The sequence below is a fragment of the Labrus bergylta genome, chromosome 22 (genome assembly GCF_963930695.1).
Source record: "Labrus bergylta chromosome 22, fLabBer1.1, whole genome shotgun sequence".
Classification (NCBI taxonomy): domain Eukaryota; kingdom Metazoa; phylum Chordata; class Actinopteri; order Labriformes; family Labridae; genus Labrus; species Labrus bergylta.
Window position 1 is genome coordinate 1845403 of NC_089216.1, and position 19818 is coordinate 1865220.

The 19818-nt window shown below is 43.1% G+C and overlaps 1 protein-coding gene across 1 annotated transcript; it reads left to right on the forward strand.

The window, feature by feature from the left end:
• Nucleotides 1-8603: 8603 nt before the first annotated feature.
• On the forward strand, nt 8604-15573 carry LOC136176980 (CXADR-like membrane protein). The gene is made up of 9 exons (XM_065950455.1): nt 8604-8843; nt 11395-11655; nt 11744-11902; nt 12918-13223; nt 13313-13353; nt 13443-13484; nt 14324-14359; nt 14825-14939; nt 15186-15573. Exons 1-9 carry the CDS (start codon nt 8744-8746, stop codon nt 15269-15271), a joined length of 1146 nt encoding a protein of 381 aa, XP_065806527.1. The 5' UTR covers nt 8604-8743; the 3' UTR covers nt 15272-15573.
• Nucleotides 15574-19818: the final 4245 nt, after the last annotated feature.

A 19818-nucleotide genomic window follows, 5' to 3' on the forward strand; every position in this document is an offset into this window, starting at 1 on the left:
TCCCCGTAGTCCTAGACAAACTCCTCAGTCTTCTGCCTTCACTCCCAGACTCAATTAAGAGAGTCGTTGTACACATGGGCACAAACGACTCTTCCCGGCGGCAATCTGAGTGCACCAAAAAGGATTTTAATCTCCTTTTTAACGTTTTAAAAAACTGTGGAAAATCAGTTTTTATCTCTGGACCCATTCCAACCTTTGATCGTGGTCCTGAGCGTTTTAGCCGTATCCTCTCCCTGCACACCTGGCTCCGGCACGCTTGCAATTCACACAACCTAGATTTTATTGACAATTTTAACCTGTTCTGGAACCATGCTACACTTTTTAAAAGCGACGGGATCCATCCAAATCCGTTGGTCAGTCAAATGTTGTCCGCTAATATCCAGCACGCTGTCCAGTCCTTAACACCTGTATGACATCCATCTGAGCACACACCCACTTCCAATCCCCTCTCACCTGTTTCACCTCAGAACAATCTACTCACAGCAAGCCCCTCCCCCACTCCTCACACCTGGTGTCACTCTTTTTCTCCTTCTTCTCTGTCCTCCAATAACTGTCATACACTCTCTACTGTCACAGACCACAGCACTGAATTCACTATCCCTGTACACGTCACCTGTAGACTGTCTCATCAACATCTGTCACCTGTCAATTACTGTAACCACTCCAATCTCACCCAAGTACGCCTCCAACCTCTCCCACAACCAACTTTTAATTGCACTTCAGCTAACTTTGGTCTTTTAAATATCAGATCCCTTAATAATAAATCTTTTATCTGCCTTGATTTTATAAATCATAATAATCTGGACTTTTTTATTGTCACTGAGACCTGGTTGACCATGGGAGATTGCAGTCCTCTGATTGAAGCAACCCCCCCTGATTTCACTCACCTTCATCAGCCCAGGATGTCAGGCCGGGGAGGGGGGGTTGCTGTTATTCATAGAAAAGATTTTAAATGCTCTCCAATTATTCACACTCATTTTACATCATTTGAGCATCTTGGTTTTATTGTTAATTTAAAAGATCCTGTGCTAATTTTAATCATCTACAGACCACCCAGACCTAACAATGTTTTTATTGCAGAGTTTTCAGAGTTTCTATCACATTTTATTTCTAAGTATGATAAAATCCTTGTTTTAGGTGATTTTAACATACATGTCTGTTGCCCCTCTCAGTCCCTTGCGGGTGATTTTATGGATATTCTAGAATCTTTTAACCTTACTCAGGCAATACAGGAACCCACTCACTCTAAGGGCCACACACTTGATCTTGTTTTATACAGTGGTCTCAGCCCTAACAAATTTGAGACAAAGGATATCTGTGTGTCAGACCACAAACTGGTTTTATTCAGAATGGTTTTATCTCAGCCACCTTTTATTAGCAAGGCACCTGTCTGCAGCAGGGTTTTTAACTCTACGTCTGCTAGCAAGTTTAAGGAGCTTTTTATTTCTGTCTCTTCAACTGCCTTTTACCAACATTTGAACACAGAGGAGCTGGTCTCCTCTTTTAATCTCACCTGTCAAACTGTGCTGGACTCTGTTGCTCCTTATAAAGACAAAAAACCTAACAGAGTCCCACAGCCATGGCTAAACGAACTGACTCAGGATCTAAAAAGAGACTGCAGAAGGAAAGAACGAAAATGGAAAAAAACAGGCTTGCATGTATTTTATGAAATATGGAGAGATTCAATGATACAATACCAAAAGGAAGTTAAAGGCGCAAGAGCAGCATTTTATTCTAATCTGATTTTAGCCAATCATTCTAACCCCAGAATTTTATTTAAGGTTTTAGAATCAATCACCACCCCCTCCCCTTCTTATTTTACTGATCCTTCTCAGGATCTATGTGAAAAGTTTTTAACTTATTTTACTAATAAAGTCAAGGACATTAGGCAACAAATCATCCCCCCAGACCGTATTTTAGACACCAGCAGGGAACTTAACAGTTATTTTAGCAGTTTTGAGCCGGTGTCCTTGACCTTTTTAGCTGAAATTTTAACCCATATGAAATCAGCTACGTGCAGCCTTGATTTTATTCCCACAACATTTCTCAAAGAGGTTTTTAACACAGTTGGACCCAGTATTTTATCCATTATTAATAGTTCCTTGGCGGAAGGTGTAGTCCCCTCTGCTTTTAAACATGCTGTGGTCCAACCACTTTTAAAGAAACCCAACCTTGATCCCACTGATTTTAACAATTTTAGACCAATCTCAAAACTTCCATTTTTATCAAAAGTTTTAGAAAAGGTGGTTTCAACACAACTTTTATCTTTTATGACTGAAAATAACCTCTTTGAGAAATTCCAATCCGGTTTTAGAGCTTGCCACAGCACAGAGACTGCCCTCCTCAAGGTAACCAATGACCTTCTTTTAGCAGCAGACAGAGGGGAGGGCACAATTTTAATTCTTTTAGATCTTAGCGCAGCTTTTGATACTGTTGATCACACAATTTTAACTGATCGTCTCAGACATTGGGTTGGTTTAAAGGATACTGCACTTAGCTGGTTTTACTCTTATCTTTTAGAAAGAACCTTCGCGGTCACCATCGGTAACTACTCCTCCTCTACCTCTAACATTACCTGTGGTGTACCGCAAGGTTCGGTTTTAGGTCCCATTTTATTCTCCATTTATATGCTGCCTCTTGGCCAAATAATTGAACGCCACAATGCCTCCTTTCACTGCTACGCAGACGACACACAGATATACCTTCCTTTGAGACCTGAGGACCCTAGGAGCCTAGCTGCTGTCAGAAACTGCCTAAGCGATATCAACTGCTGGATGGCACAAAACTTTCTCCAACTGAACAATTCTAAATCTGAAATCATAGTATTCAACCCGCCAAACACCACTCATATCTCAAAGAGCAGCCTCGGTCCCTTATTCACCAATGTCCAACCCACCGCCAGAAATCTAGGAGTAACATTCGACTGCAATCTCACCTTTGAATCCCATATCAAAACAGTTGTCCGATCAAGCTTCTTCCATCTACGCACCATCTCCAAAATTAAAACAATCCTAACCCAACAAGACCTTGAAAAGATCATCCACGCCCTCATCTTCTCCCGACTTGACTACTGTAACTCCCTCTTTTCCGGAATCACAAATAAGTCACTGTCTCGCCTCCAGCTGGTCCAAAATGCAGCAGCTAGGCTTCTTACTGGTTGTAAAAGACGACATCACATCACTCCAATTTTAGCTTCATTACACTGGCTTCCTGTACGTTCTAGAATCGATTTTAAGATTTTACTCATTACTTTTAAAGCAGGGACGGGGCTGGCTCCAAGCTATATAACAGAGCTACTGACACCATATGAGCCAGCCCGCAGTCTTAGATCCTCGGGTGGGAGCCTCCTGGTCGTTCCAAAGTCGAGACTTAAAACTAAAGGTGACCGGGCCTTTTCAGTCAGGGCCCCTCGACTTTGGAACGACCTCCCTGAGGAGATAAGACTCGCAGACTCCCTCAATTCTTTTAAATCCCTTCTTAAAACATACTTTTACAGACTTGCTTTTATGTGATGTCGTCTTCTTAATGTCTTCTCTTACTGGTTTTACTATTTTTATCTTCTTCTACTTCTTACTGTCTTTTATTTATGGTCTTATCTCGTATTTATGCTCATATCTTAATCTCCTCTTGTGTTTTAACTTGGTAATTTCTTATCTTACTTACTTTGTCTATTTATGTTTCGTATTTATAGTTAATTTTTATTTTTATTAATATTATAGTTTTGGGTTTTTTGATCCTTTAACCACTTTTTATTTCCTTTACTGCGCTTACCTTCTCATTGCTTTTTATTTGCTTTTATCTCTTAGTTTCTTACATCTTTTTAAATCTTTGGTCCTCTTGGTCTCAGCTCATGTTGTTGGGTTCTTGTGTTCCTGGGTTCTTATGATGGTTCTTATGATGGTCGGGTTATATATGTCTGGTTGGGTATCGTGCACTTTGGGTTCTTTTCTGTTGAATTGTTTTTAATTATTTTTGGTATTTTGCATCTGTTATATTCTTACTGTTGTTAATGTTTTTCTGTGTTTAGTTTGCTTTGTTCTTGCTGTTTGTCAAAGCACTTTGTAAACCTGTGTTTTTAAAAGGTGCTATATAAATAAAGTTATTATTATTATTATTATTATGTCCACACAAGAAGAAGGACCAGTCACTTACACCTCAGCTCACATTAAAAAGTTTCTACAGGACACCAAGGGCCTCAGGCTGCTCAATTTAGAGGATTTCTTTCCAGACCTGAAGTGTTTTTTAAGTTCAGCTCGGCCTTTAACTAGGAGCTCCAGTGCTTTTGGGGACGACGGCCTCACAGGTCAAGAGATCTGTCGTCTCAAAAAACTGATCGGGAAAGCGAAAGCACAAATCAACGATGATGATGTTTAGACTGTGTCTCATCTCTTTCCTCTTGTTGTGTTTTTATCTTGTTTCTTTTTTAAACTCCTATCTCTCAAATTTAAATGGAGCGAGAGATGATGCAAAAAGAGCTGCACTATTTCAACTGATGGAGTTCAAAAAGTTAGATATTTTAATGTTTCAGGAGTCACACAGTGACTCTAGGAACGAGAGTCAGTGGAGGAAGGAGTGGCCTGGGGAGGTGATCCTCAGCCATAAGTCCACCTGTAGTGGAGGAGTCGGTTTTATTTTTTCTAGAGGCTTTCTGCCTGCTTCGTGTGAAGTAGAGGAGGTCATTGAAGGCTGTTTATTGAAAATTAGAGTGCAGTATGAAAATGTAAAGATGACTCTGATTAATGTGTACGTCCCATGTCACGCTGTGGACAGGTTGGGTGTGTTGAGTGTTTTGTGTGACACTGTTAAAAAGTGCAACACAGGGGAGTATTTATTCTTGGGGGGGGATTTTAACTGTACAGCAAACCCAGGTTTAGATAGAAACCACCAAGAGCCTCACAGCGCCTCCTCACACAGACTCAGACAGTTTTTAGAAACACACGAGCTGCTGGATGTGTGGAGGAGTTTACACCACACACACAGACAGTACACATGGAGTCACTCTAAAGACAATGTTTTATCTCTGGCCAGGTTGGATCGCTTTTATTGTTTTAAACACAACATGAATGTTTTTAAAGAGTGTCTTATTGTCCCTGTAGGCTTCACTGATCACTGTCTCGTTTATTGTTCTGTTTTTATTAAGAATGTCAGACTTCAGAGTGCGTATTGGCATTTTAACACCACACTGCTGCACGATAAAGCTTTTAAGTCTGCACTGGAGTACTTTTGGGTCACTCACAGACAGCTTAAGTCTGATTTTAAAACCATTCAGCAGTGGTGGGACTTTGGAAAAAGTCAGATTAAACAGTTGTGTCAGCAGTACACTCGCAATGTCACCAGGGACATTAGCAGATCTTTGAGAGATCTAGAGATTGAAGTGGTAGAACTACAGGGTTTAGTTGATGCCACAGGAAATCAGGGACATTTAGCTTCCCTAAAATCTAAAAAGTCGGCTTTAGCCAACCTGCTGGGCGTTAAAGCACAGGGGGCTCTGGTCAGGTCTCGGTTCCTGGATGTCACCCAGATGGATGCTCCGTCTCAGTTCTTTTTTGGTCTGGAGAAGAAAAGTGGACAGAAGAAGATCTTTCACTCTGTACGATCAAACAGTGGACAATCGATCTCAGATTCTGCTGGGATCAGAAAACATGCAGCTGGTTTTTATGAGGATCTGTACACGAGTGAGTTTGTTGATCGTCCAGAGGTGGGTGAGTCTTTCTACACTGGTCTTCCTCAAGTCAGCGCTGAAAACAACACAGAGCTTGAGGCCCAGCTGTCTCTGTCTGAACTCTACTCTGCTGTCATGAGTCTGCAGAATGGAAAAGCTCCAGGTATTGATGGCCTTCCTGTTGACTTTTATAAAGTATTTTGGAGTGTGCTGGGAGAGGATCTCCTGGAGGTTTTAAGAGACAGTTTGGAGAGGGGTCGTCTGCCTCTGAGCTGCAGGAGAGCAGTCATCACTCTGCTGCCAAAGAAAGGCGACCTTCAGGATCTAAAGAACTGGAGACCAGTGTCATTACTTTGCACAGACTACAAAATCCTGTCTAAGGTCCTGGCATCCAGACTAAGGCAGGTGATGGGGTCGATCATCCACACAGACCAGACCTACTGTGTGCCCGGCAGGCTCATCAGTGATAACATCACTCTGATTCTGCATGTTTTGGAAGTCTCTGGTTCATTGGCTGTAGACACTGGTCTGATTTCACTAGACCAGGAAAAGGCTTTTGATCGGGTTGAACACCAGTATCTATGGCGGACTCTAACCGCCTTTGGGTTCAAGCCATGTTTCTTAGCTAAGATACAGGTTTTGTACCGGGACATTGCGAGTGTGCTAAAGATCAACGGAGGCCTGAGTGCTCCTTTTAGTGTACAGAGGGGGGTGAGGCAGGGCTGCTCATTATCTGGAATGTTATATTCCTTAGCCATCGAACCCCTGCTTCACAGACTGAGGTCAGGTCTCTCTGGTGTTCGTTTTCCTGCCTCTGAAGTCAGTTTTAAATTGTCAGCGTATGCTGATGACGTCATTGTTTTTGTCAACCAGCAGAGAGATATCGATGTTTGAAAAGAAACTGTGATTTTGTTTGGGTCGATATCTTCTGCCAAAGTGAACTGGCTGAAAAGTGAAGCAGTGATGGTGGGAGAGAAGCTGAGGGGTCGGCTCAGTCTGCCTGGAGGCCTCTTTTGGAAGTCAGGAGGTTTTAAATATTTGGGAGTGTTTTTGGGGAATGAAACATTTGTCAGTAGAAACTGGGAGGGTGTTTTAGAAAAAGTAAAAGGACGTCTTGATAAATGGAGGTGGCTGTTGCCAAAGATGTCTTTTAAAGGTCGTGTACTTGTGGCCAATAATCTTGTTTCCTCTGCCCTGTGGCACAGACTGACCTGTATCGACCCTCCGTCCTCTCTCCTGTGGAACATTCAAAGAGTGTTAGTTGATTTCTTTTGGGACAGGTTACACTGGATTCCTCAGAGTGTGCTCTTCCTCCCTAAGTCTGGTGAACAGGCAGAGACAGGGACACTCCCACTCTTTGTACTGGCTGCTTAAAGAGCCGGTACTGTTTGGAGGTCGTTTTCATCTTCCTGACTGGGCTGGACCGAGCCTGTCCGGAAAGTTCTGCAGTGCCAGGATTTCCACTCTGGAGCAGGTGGTGGAGCTGACGGGACCTCAGCTGGACTGTCCTGCTGGTCTGGCTGCTGGTCTGGGAGTGAGGTCGACCAGAGTCGTTGATCGGTTGCTGAAGCACTGGAGACATCAGCTGACAGGACAAGAGATGTCTTTGATGTCGGACTATGGGGACGGTTCTCTGCTGCCCGACCAAACTGACCCGTTTCCTGAGTTCACTCTGTCTGCAGACCTGAAGGACTGTTCTGGTCCTCTACTGGCCAACGCTGCAGGAAAGACTCTTTACAAACTGATTGTTAAGACTTTGAATAAAAAGACACTGAACGCATGCAGTGACACCCCCTGGAGGACTTATTTGGGGCTAGCTCCTGAGTTTAGACCCTCCTGGGAGTCTTTGTACAAACCCCCCTTGTGTAAGAGACATGCAGACCTCCAGTGGAGAATCCTGCATGGAATCATTGCTGTGAACTCTTTTATCTCTGTTCTTAATGTGAATGTTGTTGATCAGTGTCCTTTCTGTGTGCACAGGGAGACGGTGTTTCACTGTTTTTTACAGTGCAGTCGGCTGAAACCTCTGTTTGATCTTCTGGAGAAGGTTTTTAGTGGTTTTAAAGAGTTTTTTACTAAGCAGGTTTTTACACTCGACAACACAAACACAAATGCCAGCTGATAAACTTTGTTCTTGGTCAGGCTAAGATGGCCGTGTACGTGAGTAGGAGGAGGAAGGTGGAGGAGCCAGACGATGTTGTTGATGTGAAGCTGTTGTTTGTAAAAATGTTAAAATCCAGGGTGTCTTTGGACTTCAGCTTCTACAGAGCAAATCAGGACCTGGAGACTTTCCAGTCAGTGTGGACTCATGACAGTGTGCTGTGCTCTGTAGAGCACGATCAGTTAGTTCATGGGCATGTGCTGATGTAACATCTGTTTATTTTGTGAATGTCATCTGTGAATTTTAGGAATGTATATTATTGTTGAACAGTAAGAAGACTGAAAAATAAAGGTCTGTTTAAAAATCTAAATCTCTCTCTCTCTCCCTCTCTCTCTTTTTTTGCTCAGTTTTTCTGTCACTGATTAATAGTTAATGTTTGTGAACATCACTTCTCTGTCTTTAGAGTTGTGTTTGTTGTGTACTTGTACTTATTTAACAGATAAAGTGAATCAGCGAGAGAGAGAGGGAGAGAGAGAGGGAGAGAGGGAGAGAGAGGGAGGGAGGGAGGGAGAGAGAGAGAGAGAGAGAGAGAGAGAGAGACTTTTAAATTAAGCCTTCGGGTGCTCCGAGCATTACAACAAGACTCTCGTTTATAAAAGTTTTACTTCGTCCTGTATCACAACACGTGAGCTTCCTGTGGAGAGAGCAAAACCAAGAGAGAGCTCAATCACGAAGGAGCTGACAGAATAAGCTGAGTAGAATAACAAACACTGAAACACCTGTTTCTATATTTGGTCTTTCCCGTGTCGTCATCAGATAAAGGTGATAACGGCCGAAATCGAAAGTACTATCTTCAGTTCACCGTGAGGGATTAGTCTGCCCACGAACACCTGAGCCGCGCCTTCATTGATTTCTCTCTTTAAATCATTATTAATAAGTGAGATCATTTACTGAAAAGTCCTGTTTTGAATCCAGAGACGATGATGTTCTTAAAGCTTTTGGCTGTGGCTGTTTATGCGCTCCGTGTGGCTCCTCCGAGTTCAGCTGAGAGTTCAGCTGAGAGTTCAGCTGAGAGTTCAGGTGAGTGTTCCTCATCATTTAAATAAATGAATAGAGACACTTTCTCCTGCTGTCTACAGGTGTTTCATGTTTGATCGGCCTTTTCTTTTCGGTCTATAATTGACAGATCGAAACTTTGTTTTTTCCCCTCTCCATCGTAATTATTCAAAGACGTGTCGAGACAAGAAACCGGACAAACAAGAACTACAAACATGTTGCTATCCGTGTTTCGTCCAACAGTAAGACTTTCACCTGCAGCGATGTGATCAACATGATTAATGTGAAAAAGAACATCGACTGTATAATTAAACCTCTGAGCCAGGGGCGCGTCCAGAGGAGTGGCCAGGGACGCCCCTAGAACCAAAAAACTTTACACATCAATGTAGCGGATTGTCTTTTGTTAGTACTTTCAATTGTACATGTAATGGCAATTTTCTAATTTTTTCCTTTGCTCCATTTATTGCCATTAATACTCAGGTAGGGGTGAAGTCTTACGCAGATGCAAACAATGATTTTCCAGCCATTATTAAAGTTGAGTTGAAGGTTTATTGAAGTGACTTGATGGAGATATTAGAACAACAAACAAACCATTTCCAGTGAAGCGTAGCCAGTAGAATGAATGGATTGTAGTTTGTCTGAGTATTGGTCTGGTGAGAACTGTCTGTGCTCCCCCTTCCTGTGCCTTCCCTTTCCTGTCACATGTGCTACTATATATACACGCCTCTGTGCATTCAGTGTCACTAGTGGAAAATAATATGCTCAGATAAATTGAATCGAATCTATACAACATGCCAACGATAAACACAAAATGACTCCTACAGTACATTTTATACATAGGGCATGACCGATATGAGATTTTGGGGCCGATACTGATGTCGATATTGGGAAAAGGAAAAAATCCGCTACCGATTTATAGGCCGATATCTTTCATAGATCCGTATATGATAAACACATTTATTGAGTTGATCTCTCAAATGAAGTCATCAAACACTTAACTGTGCATGTACGTCGTGCGAAGGAATCAGATTGCCTGACTTCAAAATCCACTGAAGCTTTCTGAAAAGGAGTTGCTTCATGATTATTTTGTTCCCTAGGCTAATATTGATCGTGTTTTCATTATAGTTCATTCAAATGACAGGTGGTACATATTAGGGGCCCGACTGATATGTGCCCTTTTTGGCCGATACCAGAAAAAAATCTGATACCGATAAATCGGCCGATATCTTTCTTTGATCTATGTTCGTTCTTTAGAGATAGATAGATATGGATTTACACTCTTTTTTTTTTATCCCTCAAATGCAGTTATGCAACACTGGAGGAAACAATATAAATGGAAGACAAGATGGTCACTCAACTGGAAAATAACTGCACATCTACAAGCATCACCACTTGACACTCTGGAGAGTGATGATGCTTGTTGTAATCCATACAGCGCCCTCTGCTGGTGAAAGAGAACTGCTAGTGTAATTCAATGATACTCACATGAAATGCTCTTTGACTGGTGAATAAATAATAAGTATCTGGACGTATCTGAGATAAAATTAGCTGATACCGATAGTAACTGGATAAGATGATATCGGCTGATATTATCGGCTGGATGATAAATTGGTCGGGCTCTAATTCACATCATCAGGTGAAACTTATGATCTAACTGAAAAACATGGTCACTTCATGTCATTTTGTAGTTGGTGGACTCTGCAGGAGTTTGCATGCACTTTTATAAGGACATGACATTTTTACTCTGAGTATAAATCTTCCTTTTGTGTTATTAAAAACATAAGCTAATGTTGTGAATGTCTTGTGTTATAAAGTACATATGATGGTGAAGATAGAAGACGTAAATAATGGATATTTATGTGTGTGTGTGTGTGTTTGTGCACACATCACACTTTAGACCTGCATAAGTCAGTGCACCAGTAGCACTCCTCCAGCCAGAGAAGTCTGCTCTAAGCTACAGGTGTTTTTCCAAAGAGAATGGAAAAAGGGACACTGCTTGCGCTAAACTTCTTTTTGCAAATGTGAAGGGAGGAGGGTTGGAGGTGTGTCTCTGGAGGAGGCGTGGCCAAACAGCAGTTTGTTTGGGTTTCATGCTGGAGCTCAAGGGCGACATCTACTGGATCAAAAAGTTGCATATTCTTCCTTTAAGGACACCTTCAAACAAAAGTTGAAGAAGATCTTAAAGTCTTTATATGTGATTTTTCACACTTAAATGTAGAAATCAAGTATCTCCTCTGAAAATAACTCTGTGAGTCATGACTGTCTACAATGGGTGTAACACCCGAGTCCCACTGTCTGTGATGTTTTCAGAGTCCTATCTTCAGTTTGTTTACATCGCCCGGACGGCCGGCTGACTCCTCCCCTCGTGTATAAAAGTTGTTTAATTGAGGGACTAGAGAAAAGAAGAATAACATACTGTACTCACTGCTTAACTGTGTTTCTAGATCACGCTCATTTCAGGTAAATTTACATGCAGTGTGAAGATACGAGCATAATAAAGATCGCTAGCATTAGCATGCTAACACAACAATGAAGGACACGGGCGATTGACCCAACTCATCCTGACTTTCTGCAGCCACGCTGAGAGTCACTCCTGACAGATTGCAGCTCTTCCAGTTTGAAGGCTTCTCCATAAAGTGTGAGGTGGCGGCCAACACCAGCAGCTGGACAGTGAAAAGAAACACTTCCTTCAGCCGCTCTGAGCCGTGTGAGTCCTGGGGCATCCTGGGTAAGTCCTCCTGCTCCACTCAGTACCCCGACAAATCTGACACCGGAGCATACTGGTGTGAGTCGGAGGACGGGGAGTGCAGCAACGTTGTCAACATCACAGTGGCAGGTAATACCAAATATACCAAATATGGGTAAGTACTCGTTTTTTTTGTCTGTTTGGTTTTTCTTAACTTGGACTTTGCCTTTTTTTTCAGACAGGGATGTGATCTTGGAGAGCCCAGCCTTACCCGTGACACTTCACTGCTCCAACAAAGAAGAACAACTTCATACACCAGAGTATTCTGCCAGTTTCTTAAAAGATACGGCAGCTGACGAAGGCTTCAACAGGTGTAAACGCTCAGCGGCAGAGAGAGGTGACTTGAAATTCTACTCGGTGGGGGTCTGGATTTTAGTGTGGGAAGTGTTTTGCTTTCCATTTCTATTGGTTTGTAGTCCATGTAGTGTTGACCAATAACGTATCTGGAGACTTTGGTGTATGCAGAACAAAACAGTTTTTTTGGGGGCGCATGCCACTGAAGTAATCCAGAGTGAAGCCTCTGTGTGACTTACTATTTACAGTTTGAACTGAGACTCACCACGAACAGATGAACAGACGCTCCTCAGGGGGATGTACTGAACCAAGACACATCCAGCGGCTGCAAATGATCCATTCATCAATCCGTCCAGTCTCTTCTGCTAAACCAGGGCCGAGTTGGGGGGGGCAGAAGGCTAAGCTAGTCATACCCGACGTCCCCCCCCCTCACCTCCTGGGGGATTCTAAGGTGTCTCAGGGCGCGGTCACACTGGCCATCCGTACCGTGTCGTACTCAAGCACGATTGGCCCCCCCGCTGCGCCATTCCCACGCTGGCCGGCACGGCGGTCACACTACAAAGGACCAATCGTGAAAAAAGAAGTAAAGGGACGCGCAGTTGAGTCTGCGTCTGCACATCGGAGAACAACACAGAACATGACAGCTACTTTGTGTCTTATATTGAGTCATGTTAATCAGATACAGACATGAAACTCTGGATTTCTCCAGAATGAAGGCTGTCAGCGTTGTTTACCTGCGTGCTTGTGCTCGTGCATGAAGTGTACCGTGCCTGAGCACGATACGGAGCGGTCACACTGGCCAAACAAACTGGACTTTAGGGTTGAAGAGTGTTTGGGCACGGTACGGATGGCCAGTGTGACCGCGCCCTCAGCCTGTTGACTGAAAGTTAGACTGAGACAGCATTTCCAACAGCCTCCGAGCCCCCTGCAGGAACAGACGATGACGTCACTCAGGCGTCGTCTGTTCATATTTACAGTATTTTGTATTTTGACACAGCGCTCCACAAGTGTCTTGATGTTGTGACGGGAAGTTTAAATGTAATGTCTTGTTTCTGCAGGATGCTTAATTCGTGCCGCAGTCGGGGACACTGTTGTTCTCCCCGTCCACCTCCAGACCCTGTTGGACATATCTAATCTAATGGTGTCATGGAAACGCAACGGAGAGTATGTTCACACTTACAGAAGTAAAGATTATTTTTTGAATCAGGACAAGAACTTCACAGGTAGAACGTCCATGTTTAAAGATGAAATGGCTGCAGGAAACGTTTCACTACAACTCAACAACGTAACTGAACAGGATTCTGGAAATTACACCTGCACTGTAAAAAACGATGAATTACAAAAAGAACGCTCCATTTATCTCTGTGAGTACAGCTTACCTACTTCAACATCACATGAATGTAACGTTTAGCCTTTAATGACACATTTACGACAACACGCCATGTTTGAACAGGTGTGGCGAGGAGGGAGAGTAAAAGTCTGAGGGAAGGTGTGGTGAGTAAATGTCTTTAGTTCCTTTCATTTATGTTTCCATTGTTTGTCGACAGAGGTCATAAATAATTACAATGTTTTTATTTTAACAGACAGAGCGGCCCGGAGAGAAAGAGAACCCAAAACAGACCAGGGTATGTAAATCAAGTGAATGTTGTCTTTTCTGAAGTTTATGACGTCGAGTTAAGAACCAGCCGGTGAACAGAACTCAGAGCATCCCGAGGTTAAAATAACAAACACACGATTCAGAGTCAGTGGAGATGAACATTCAACTGAAAGTTTGCATTGTCAGGTCACCTCTGTTATTACCAAGCAGTAACCTCCAGTGTTGAAACATGAAGTCGATGCTGAAGTGTTAAAATCCTGCAGTTCCTCAAGTGTCCACTAGAGGCTTGCTGCAGAAACACAGGAAGTCACATACACACCCATTCTAAAAAGCCTGTTTTTACAGCAGAGATGAACATGTTTACAGCCTGGTTCAAAAAAACAAATAGGTGTGATTAGCTCATGTCTGGATGGACACACACTGTACGGGGGGTGAATGTTTTGATGACTCATCAGTTTTGATTTGATGAAGGATAAGAGTTATTCACAATAAGGCGTGTAGCTGACCTGATTGACAGGTGGGCGCGGTGTAACGGTTTGTCAGGAGGTTTAAAACCCGCCTCAGCTCCAGCTCTCAGCCTGTCGTTAGGTTGACTGAAAGTTAGACTGAGACAGCATTTCCAGCATGGAGACCGCCATCGATGGGACTCCAGCGCCCCCTGCAGGAACTGCCCAATTCCACATACTCAGTGCGCACTGTGTTTAGTCAGCGCCACTGTTTTGCTTTGTTGGACGTCGAGCGCTCTGCCCCACTGGGTACGTGAGAACAGCCATGAGCAGCTGTACACACATCACAGGAGAACCACGTGGTGATTAGTGATAAAAAGATAACAAGTTTGTTATTATATCATATTTTATTTTCCAACAGATGACAAGCCCACCAACAGAGCCAGACCAGAAGACGGTGAGTATACGAGAGTTAATCTGGTGATATTTTTGTCCCTTAAGGCTCACCGTAGAAAGTCCTCCTCAGTGTCTCCCTGTAGTCTCAGTCAGAACAGGGACCAGGTTGATCTAATCTGGTTTTTCTATTAACAACCGGGTCAAACGGGAGCTGGATTAGCTGACCCTCAGTAGAAAAGAAAAGTGGGTTACCAAATCTGGATCCTTTTTATCTGTATAAAAACCCTTTTGATCAGCCGGGCCCTGAAGATCAGGACAGAGACAAACGGTTCTGCTAGAGCTAAAAAACAGATAGAGCGCCATCCTCAAACAGGAAGTGACCTGACAGGTGAGGGAGTGTGTGATGCTCGCTCAGAGATTATTGTTCTGATATCAAAAGAGGCTGTTAAGAATGAAATGTTAGAAATGAAAGAGTCCAAACAGTGAACAACAAACCTGAACTTCTTCTCCCTCCTGTTTCCTCCAGGGTCTCATCTATGTCGTTGTTGGTGTCGTTGTTGGTGTCGTTGTTGGTGTCGTTGTTGGTGTCGTTTTCGTGGTTGGTGTTGCTGTAGGCATATTTATACGGTGGAAATGTAAAAGTAAGTCAAGCTTTGATTTTTTTTCTTTTGAAAGTCAAAGCTTCACACTTCATTTGATCGGTCTCTGGATCTCAGGAGCTTTCTGATGAGACGGATGATCGTGACGAAGAAGAAGTCACTTTTAAAATCATTCAAAGAAATAAAGAGAATCTTATTCACAGGATTACTGACGGAGCCGAACTGAAAGTACGGCTGACTTCTTTAGGGGGGTATTTCATAAACTCTTCTCTCGTTCTCTCTCCACAGAAACCAGGAAAACAACCGAAACGACACAGGAGCAAGAGGAGAGAATTGAGATGGTAAACCGAATGAGCAACCGAGCAACCGAATGACAAAGATTTAAGATGTCCCACGGGCGATCCAGACGAGACTGAAGCCCTCTCAGATCAAACAGATTAAACAGCTTTAATAAGATTTTAAACTTTAACTCTGAACTGTAACTTTTAACTCTGTTTATATTTAGACTTTATTTATTTAAATTCATTTCATTTGGATTATTCTTATTTGAACATATTTTCAGTTTTAATAATTTCAGTGATTTTTAAATGTTCTATTTGAATGTTTCTTTTCTTTCCTCTGTCACGATGCTTTTTGATGTCTTGTGCAACATAAATAAACTTGCCTTGTCACGTCACACGGACGGTTTGAAGCGCTCAGAAGATGGAAACATCAACGAGCATTATTCAGGATGTGAACACATCAGACCCACATGGATCCAGAACGATCCCAGGGTCCATTTCAGCACTGAACATTTTCAAAGTGAAATCAAGTTTGTACTTTAAGAAATCAACATACTCAAATGAACACTATCAGAGTTAATATTAACACTTTCAAAGTGTCTATATGGGTCCACACCACAAAGTGTTAATTTAACTCTCTTTTGAGACACTAACTAAGTGTTACTATTGACTCTTTTTGGAGTTAACATTTAACACCAGGTAACACTGACCAGTGTCACTTCTGCTCAACACTGCAATGTAGTGTTAGAAATTCACTCTTTCAGAGTATTTATTAAAAGTGTTACCCCCATATTAACACTGAGGTGTAAACATTGCTTTAATGAATTACTTAAAAAAAATACACTCAAAAAGATCATGTTTGATTAAAAAACATTTATTTTAAAACGTGCACCACATAATCGTTTAAAACACTTTTTAAAACATACAGCCATATGAAACAATGTATGCTCTCTCATTTTCATTACAGTATTACTTCTCAGTCTGGAAATGAGGCCTGGAAGCTCACGTGAGCCATCATAGGTGTTGAGTTGGACTGTCTTCAGTCTCCATGCAAGACAACCTGTATCGGCCGATCTGTTCCTTAGCTTAGCAAACATAAACCGTTCACCTACATCTTTCTGCTGTTTAACAAAAATAATGCTAGTTTTAGTCTTACTAACAGGAGATATCATACAACCACTTAAAAGTAAAAGAGTTAAAGATGCTGCATGTGACACTTACAGATCTGATTCCTTGACACTTAGTTTTTACACTCGATTTTGACTCTAACAGTTTTTTGACTCCATCCAGAGTAGAATTAATTCTGCACTTATGAGGCACCGATTGTAACAACAACATGTCTCCACATTTAGCCCTAAAAATCACTTTTTATTCACATTTACAGAAATATTTGTGAACTTTGTCATATTTACTTTTGTGAATAAAAATGTAAGGCATTACATTCATGCAGTGAAGTTGGTGCCGGCTGTCAGCTGCTCGGTGGAGGAGGCTAGTTTAGCGGTTGGAGAGGTGGTGGGTTACGGCAGCGTGAGGTCTGCCTCCCGCATGAACGGGGCCATCGTTATTTTTTTAGATAGCACGGCTAAAGTGAACGATGTGGTCGAACAAGGTGTCGTCATTAAGGACACTTTCACCTCTGTTCTCCCCCTGATCAACCCGGCTAAAAGAGTCACCATCTCTAACGCCCCCCCGTTCATTAAAAATGAAATGTTAGTAAAAGAGCTGTGCAGGTATGGGCAGGTAGTGTCCCAGGTGAAGATGGAGTCCCCCCTGTGACCCCCGGGCCGTCTGCTGTGACCCCCGGGCCGTCTGCTGTGACCCCCGGGCCGTCTGCTGTGACCCCCGGGACGTCTGCTGTGACCCCCGGGCCGTCTGCTGTGACCCCCGGGCCGTCTGCTGTGACCCCCGGGCCGGCTGCTGTGACCCCCGGTCGATGCTGCCGCCGTGGAGCTCGGCGGAGCTGAGGCCGCTGTAGCGGGTCCTAGCGGAGTTCTTTCAGACAGAGCTGCTGCTGGGCCTCAGAAAAGTAAAGTGTCTGATGTAGAAGAGCTGTCAGTGGTCAGTGATGAGGGCCAGGTAAAGAACAGGAAACAGGGAGACAAAGAAAAGGAGATAACTGAATGTGATTCAAGTGAGAAAGAAAAAAGTTTGATCAGTGAAAGTCAGGAGGTAAGTCAGGAAAGTAATAATAGTGTGAGTGTTAATTATGTTGAAGATGAGGATATGTCTGATGAAGAGTCATTAAAGATTTCTCAGAAAAGGAAGAGTGAAAGCTTTCAGGGCAGTACTAAAGCAGTGAAGAAGGACAGAAAGACAGGAGCAGGAAGAGCAGAGAGTGACAGTGAGCTCATGTCCACACAAGAAGAAGGACCAGTCGCTTACACCTCAGCTCACATTAAAAAGTTTCTACAGGACACCAAGGGCCTCAGGCTGCTCAATTTAGAGGATTTCTTTCCAGACCTGAAGTGTTTTTTAAGTTCAGCTCGGCCTTTAACTAGGAGCTCCAGTGCTTTTGGGGACGACGGCCTCACAGGTCAAGAGATCTGTCGTCTCAAAAAACTGATCGGGAAAGCGAAAACACAAATCAACGATGATGATGTTTAGACTGTGTCTCATCTCTTTCCTCTTGTTGTGTTTTTATCTTGTTTCTTTTTTAAACTCCTATCTCTCAATGTGTGAATTTAAAATTGGCACCTTAAATTTAAATGGAGCGAGAGATGATGCAAAAAGAGCTGCACTATTTCAACTGATGGAGTTCAAAAAGTTAGATATTTGAATGTTTCAGGAGTCACACAGTGACTCTAGGAACGAGAGTCAGTGGAGGAAGGAGTGGCCTGGGGAGGTGATCCTCAGCCATAAGTCCACCTGTAGTGGAGGAGTTGGTTTTATTTTTTCTAGAGGCTTTCTGCCTGCTTCGTGTGAAGTAGAGGAGGTCATTGAAGGCTGCTTATTGAAAATTAGAGTGCAGTATGAAAATGTAAAGATGACTCTGATTAATGTGTACGTCCCATGTCACGCTGTGGACAGGTTGGGTGTGTTGAGTGTTTTGTGTGACACTGTTAAAAAGTGCAACACAGGGGAGTATTTATTCTTGGGGGGGGATTTTAACTGTACAGCAAACCCAGGTTTAGATAGAAACCACCAAGAGCCTCACAGCGCCTCCTCACACAGACTCAGACAGTTTTTAGAAACACACGAGCTGCTGGATGTGTGGAGGAGTTTACACCACACACACAGACAGTACACATGGAGTCACTCTAAAGACAATGTTTTATCTCTTTTATTGTTTTAAACACAACATGAATGTTTTTAAAGAGTGTCTTATTGTCCCTGTAGGCTTCACTGATCACTGTCTCGTTTACTGTTCTGTTTTTATTAAGAATGTCAGACTTCAGAGTGCGTATTGGCATTTTAACACCACACTGCTGCACGATAAAGCTTTTAAGTCTGCACTGGAGTACTTTTGGGTCACTCACAGACAGCTTAAGTCTGATTTTGAAACCATTCAGCAGTGGTGGGACTTTGGAAAAAGTCAGATTAAACAGTTGTGTCAGCAGTACACTCGCAATGTCACCAGGGACATTAGCAGATCTTTGAGAGATCTAGAGATTGAAGTGGTAGAACTACAGGGTTTAGTTGATGCCACAGGAAATCAGGGACATTTAGCTTCCCTAAAATCTAAAAAGTCGGCTTTAGCCAACCTGCTGGGCGTTAAAGCACAGGGGGCTCTGGTCAGGTCTCGGTTCCTGGATGTCACCCAGATGGATGCTCCGTCTCAGTTCTTTTTTGGTCTGGAGAAGAAAAGTGGACAGAAGAAGATCTTTCACTCTGTACGATCAAACAGTGGACAATCGATCTCAGATTCTGCTGGGATCAGAAAACATGCAGCTGGTTTTTATAAGGATCTGTACACGAGTGAGTTCGTTGATCGTCCAGAGGTGTGTGACTCTTTCTACACTGGTCTTCCTCAAGTCAGCGCTGAAAACAACACAGAGCTTGAGGCCCAGCTGTCTCTGTCTGAACTCTACTCTGCTGTCATGAGTCTGCAGAATGGAAAAGCTCCAGGTATTGATGGCCTTCCTGTTGACTTTTATAAAGTATTTTGGAGTGTGCTGGGAGAGGATCTCCTGGAGGTTTTAAGAGACAGTTTGGAGAGGGGTCGTCTGCCTCTGAGCTGCAGGAGAGCAGTCATCACTCTGCTGCCAAAGAAAGGCGACCTTCAGGATCTAAAGAACTGGAGACCAGTGTCATTACTTTGCACAGACTACAAAATCCTGTCTAAGGTCCTGGCATCCAGACTAAGGCAGGTGATGGGGTCGATCATCCACACAGACCAGACCTACTGTGTGCCCGGCAGGCTCATCAGTGATAACATCACTCTTATTCGGCATGTTTTGGAAGTCTCTGGTTCATTGGCTGTAGACATTGGTCTGATTTCACTAGACCAGGAAAAGGCTTTTGATCGGGTTGAACACCAGTATCTATGGCGGACTCTAACCGCCTTTGGGTTCAAGCCATGTTTCTTAGCTAAGATCCAGGTTTTGTACCGGGACATTGCGAGTGTGCTAAAGATCAACGGAGGCCTGAGTGCTCCTTTTAGTGTACAGAGGGGGGTGAGGCAGGGCTGCTCATTATCTGGG

Excerpts from the sequence above, each read along its gene's own strand:
- LOC136176980 (XM_065950455.1), top strand. The coding sequence starts at position 8,744 with ATGATGTTCTTAAAGCTTTTGGCTGTGGCTGTTTATGCGCTCCGTGTG. Across the intron at positions 13,354-13,442 it reads AAAGTCTGAGGGAAGGTGTG|ACAGAGCGGCCCGGAGAGAA; the intron begins GTGAGTAAATGT and ends TTATTTTAACAG. Across the intron at positions 14,360-14,824 it reads CAGAGCCAGACCAGAAGACG|GGTCTCATCTATGTCGTTGT; the intron begins GTGAGTATACGA and ends TGTTTCCTCCAG.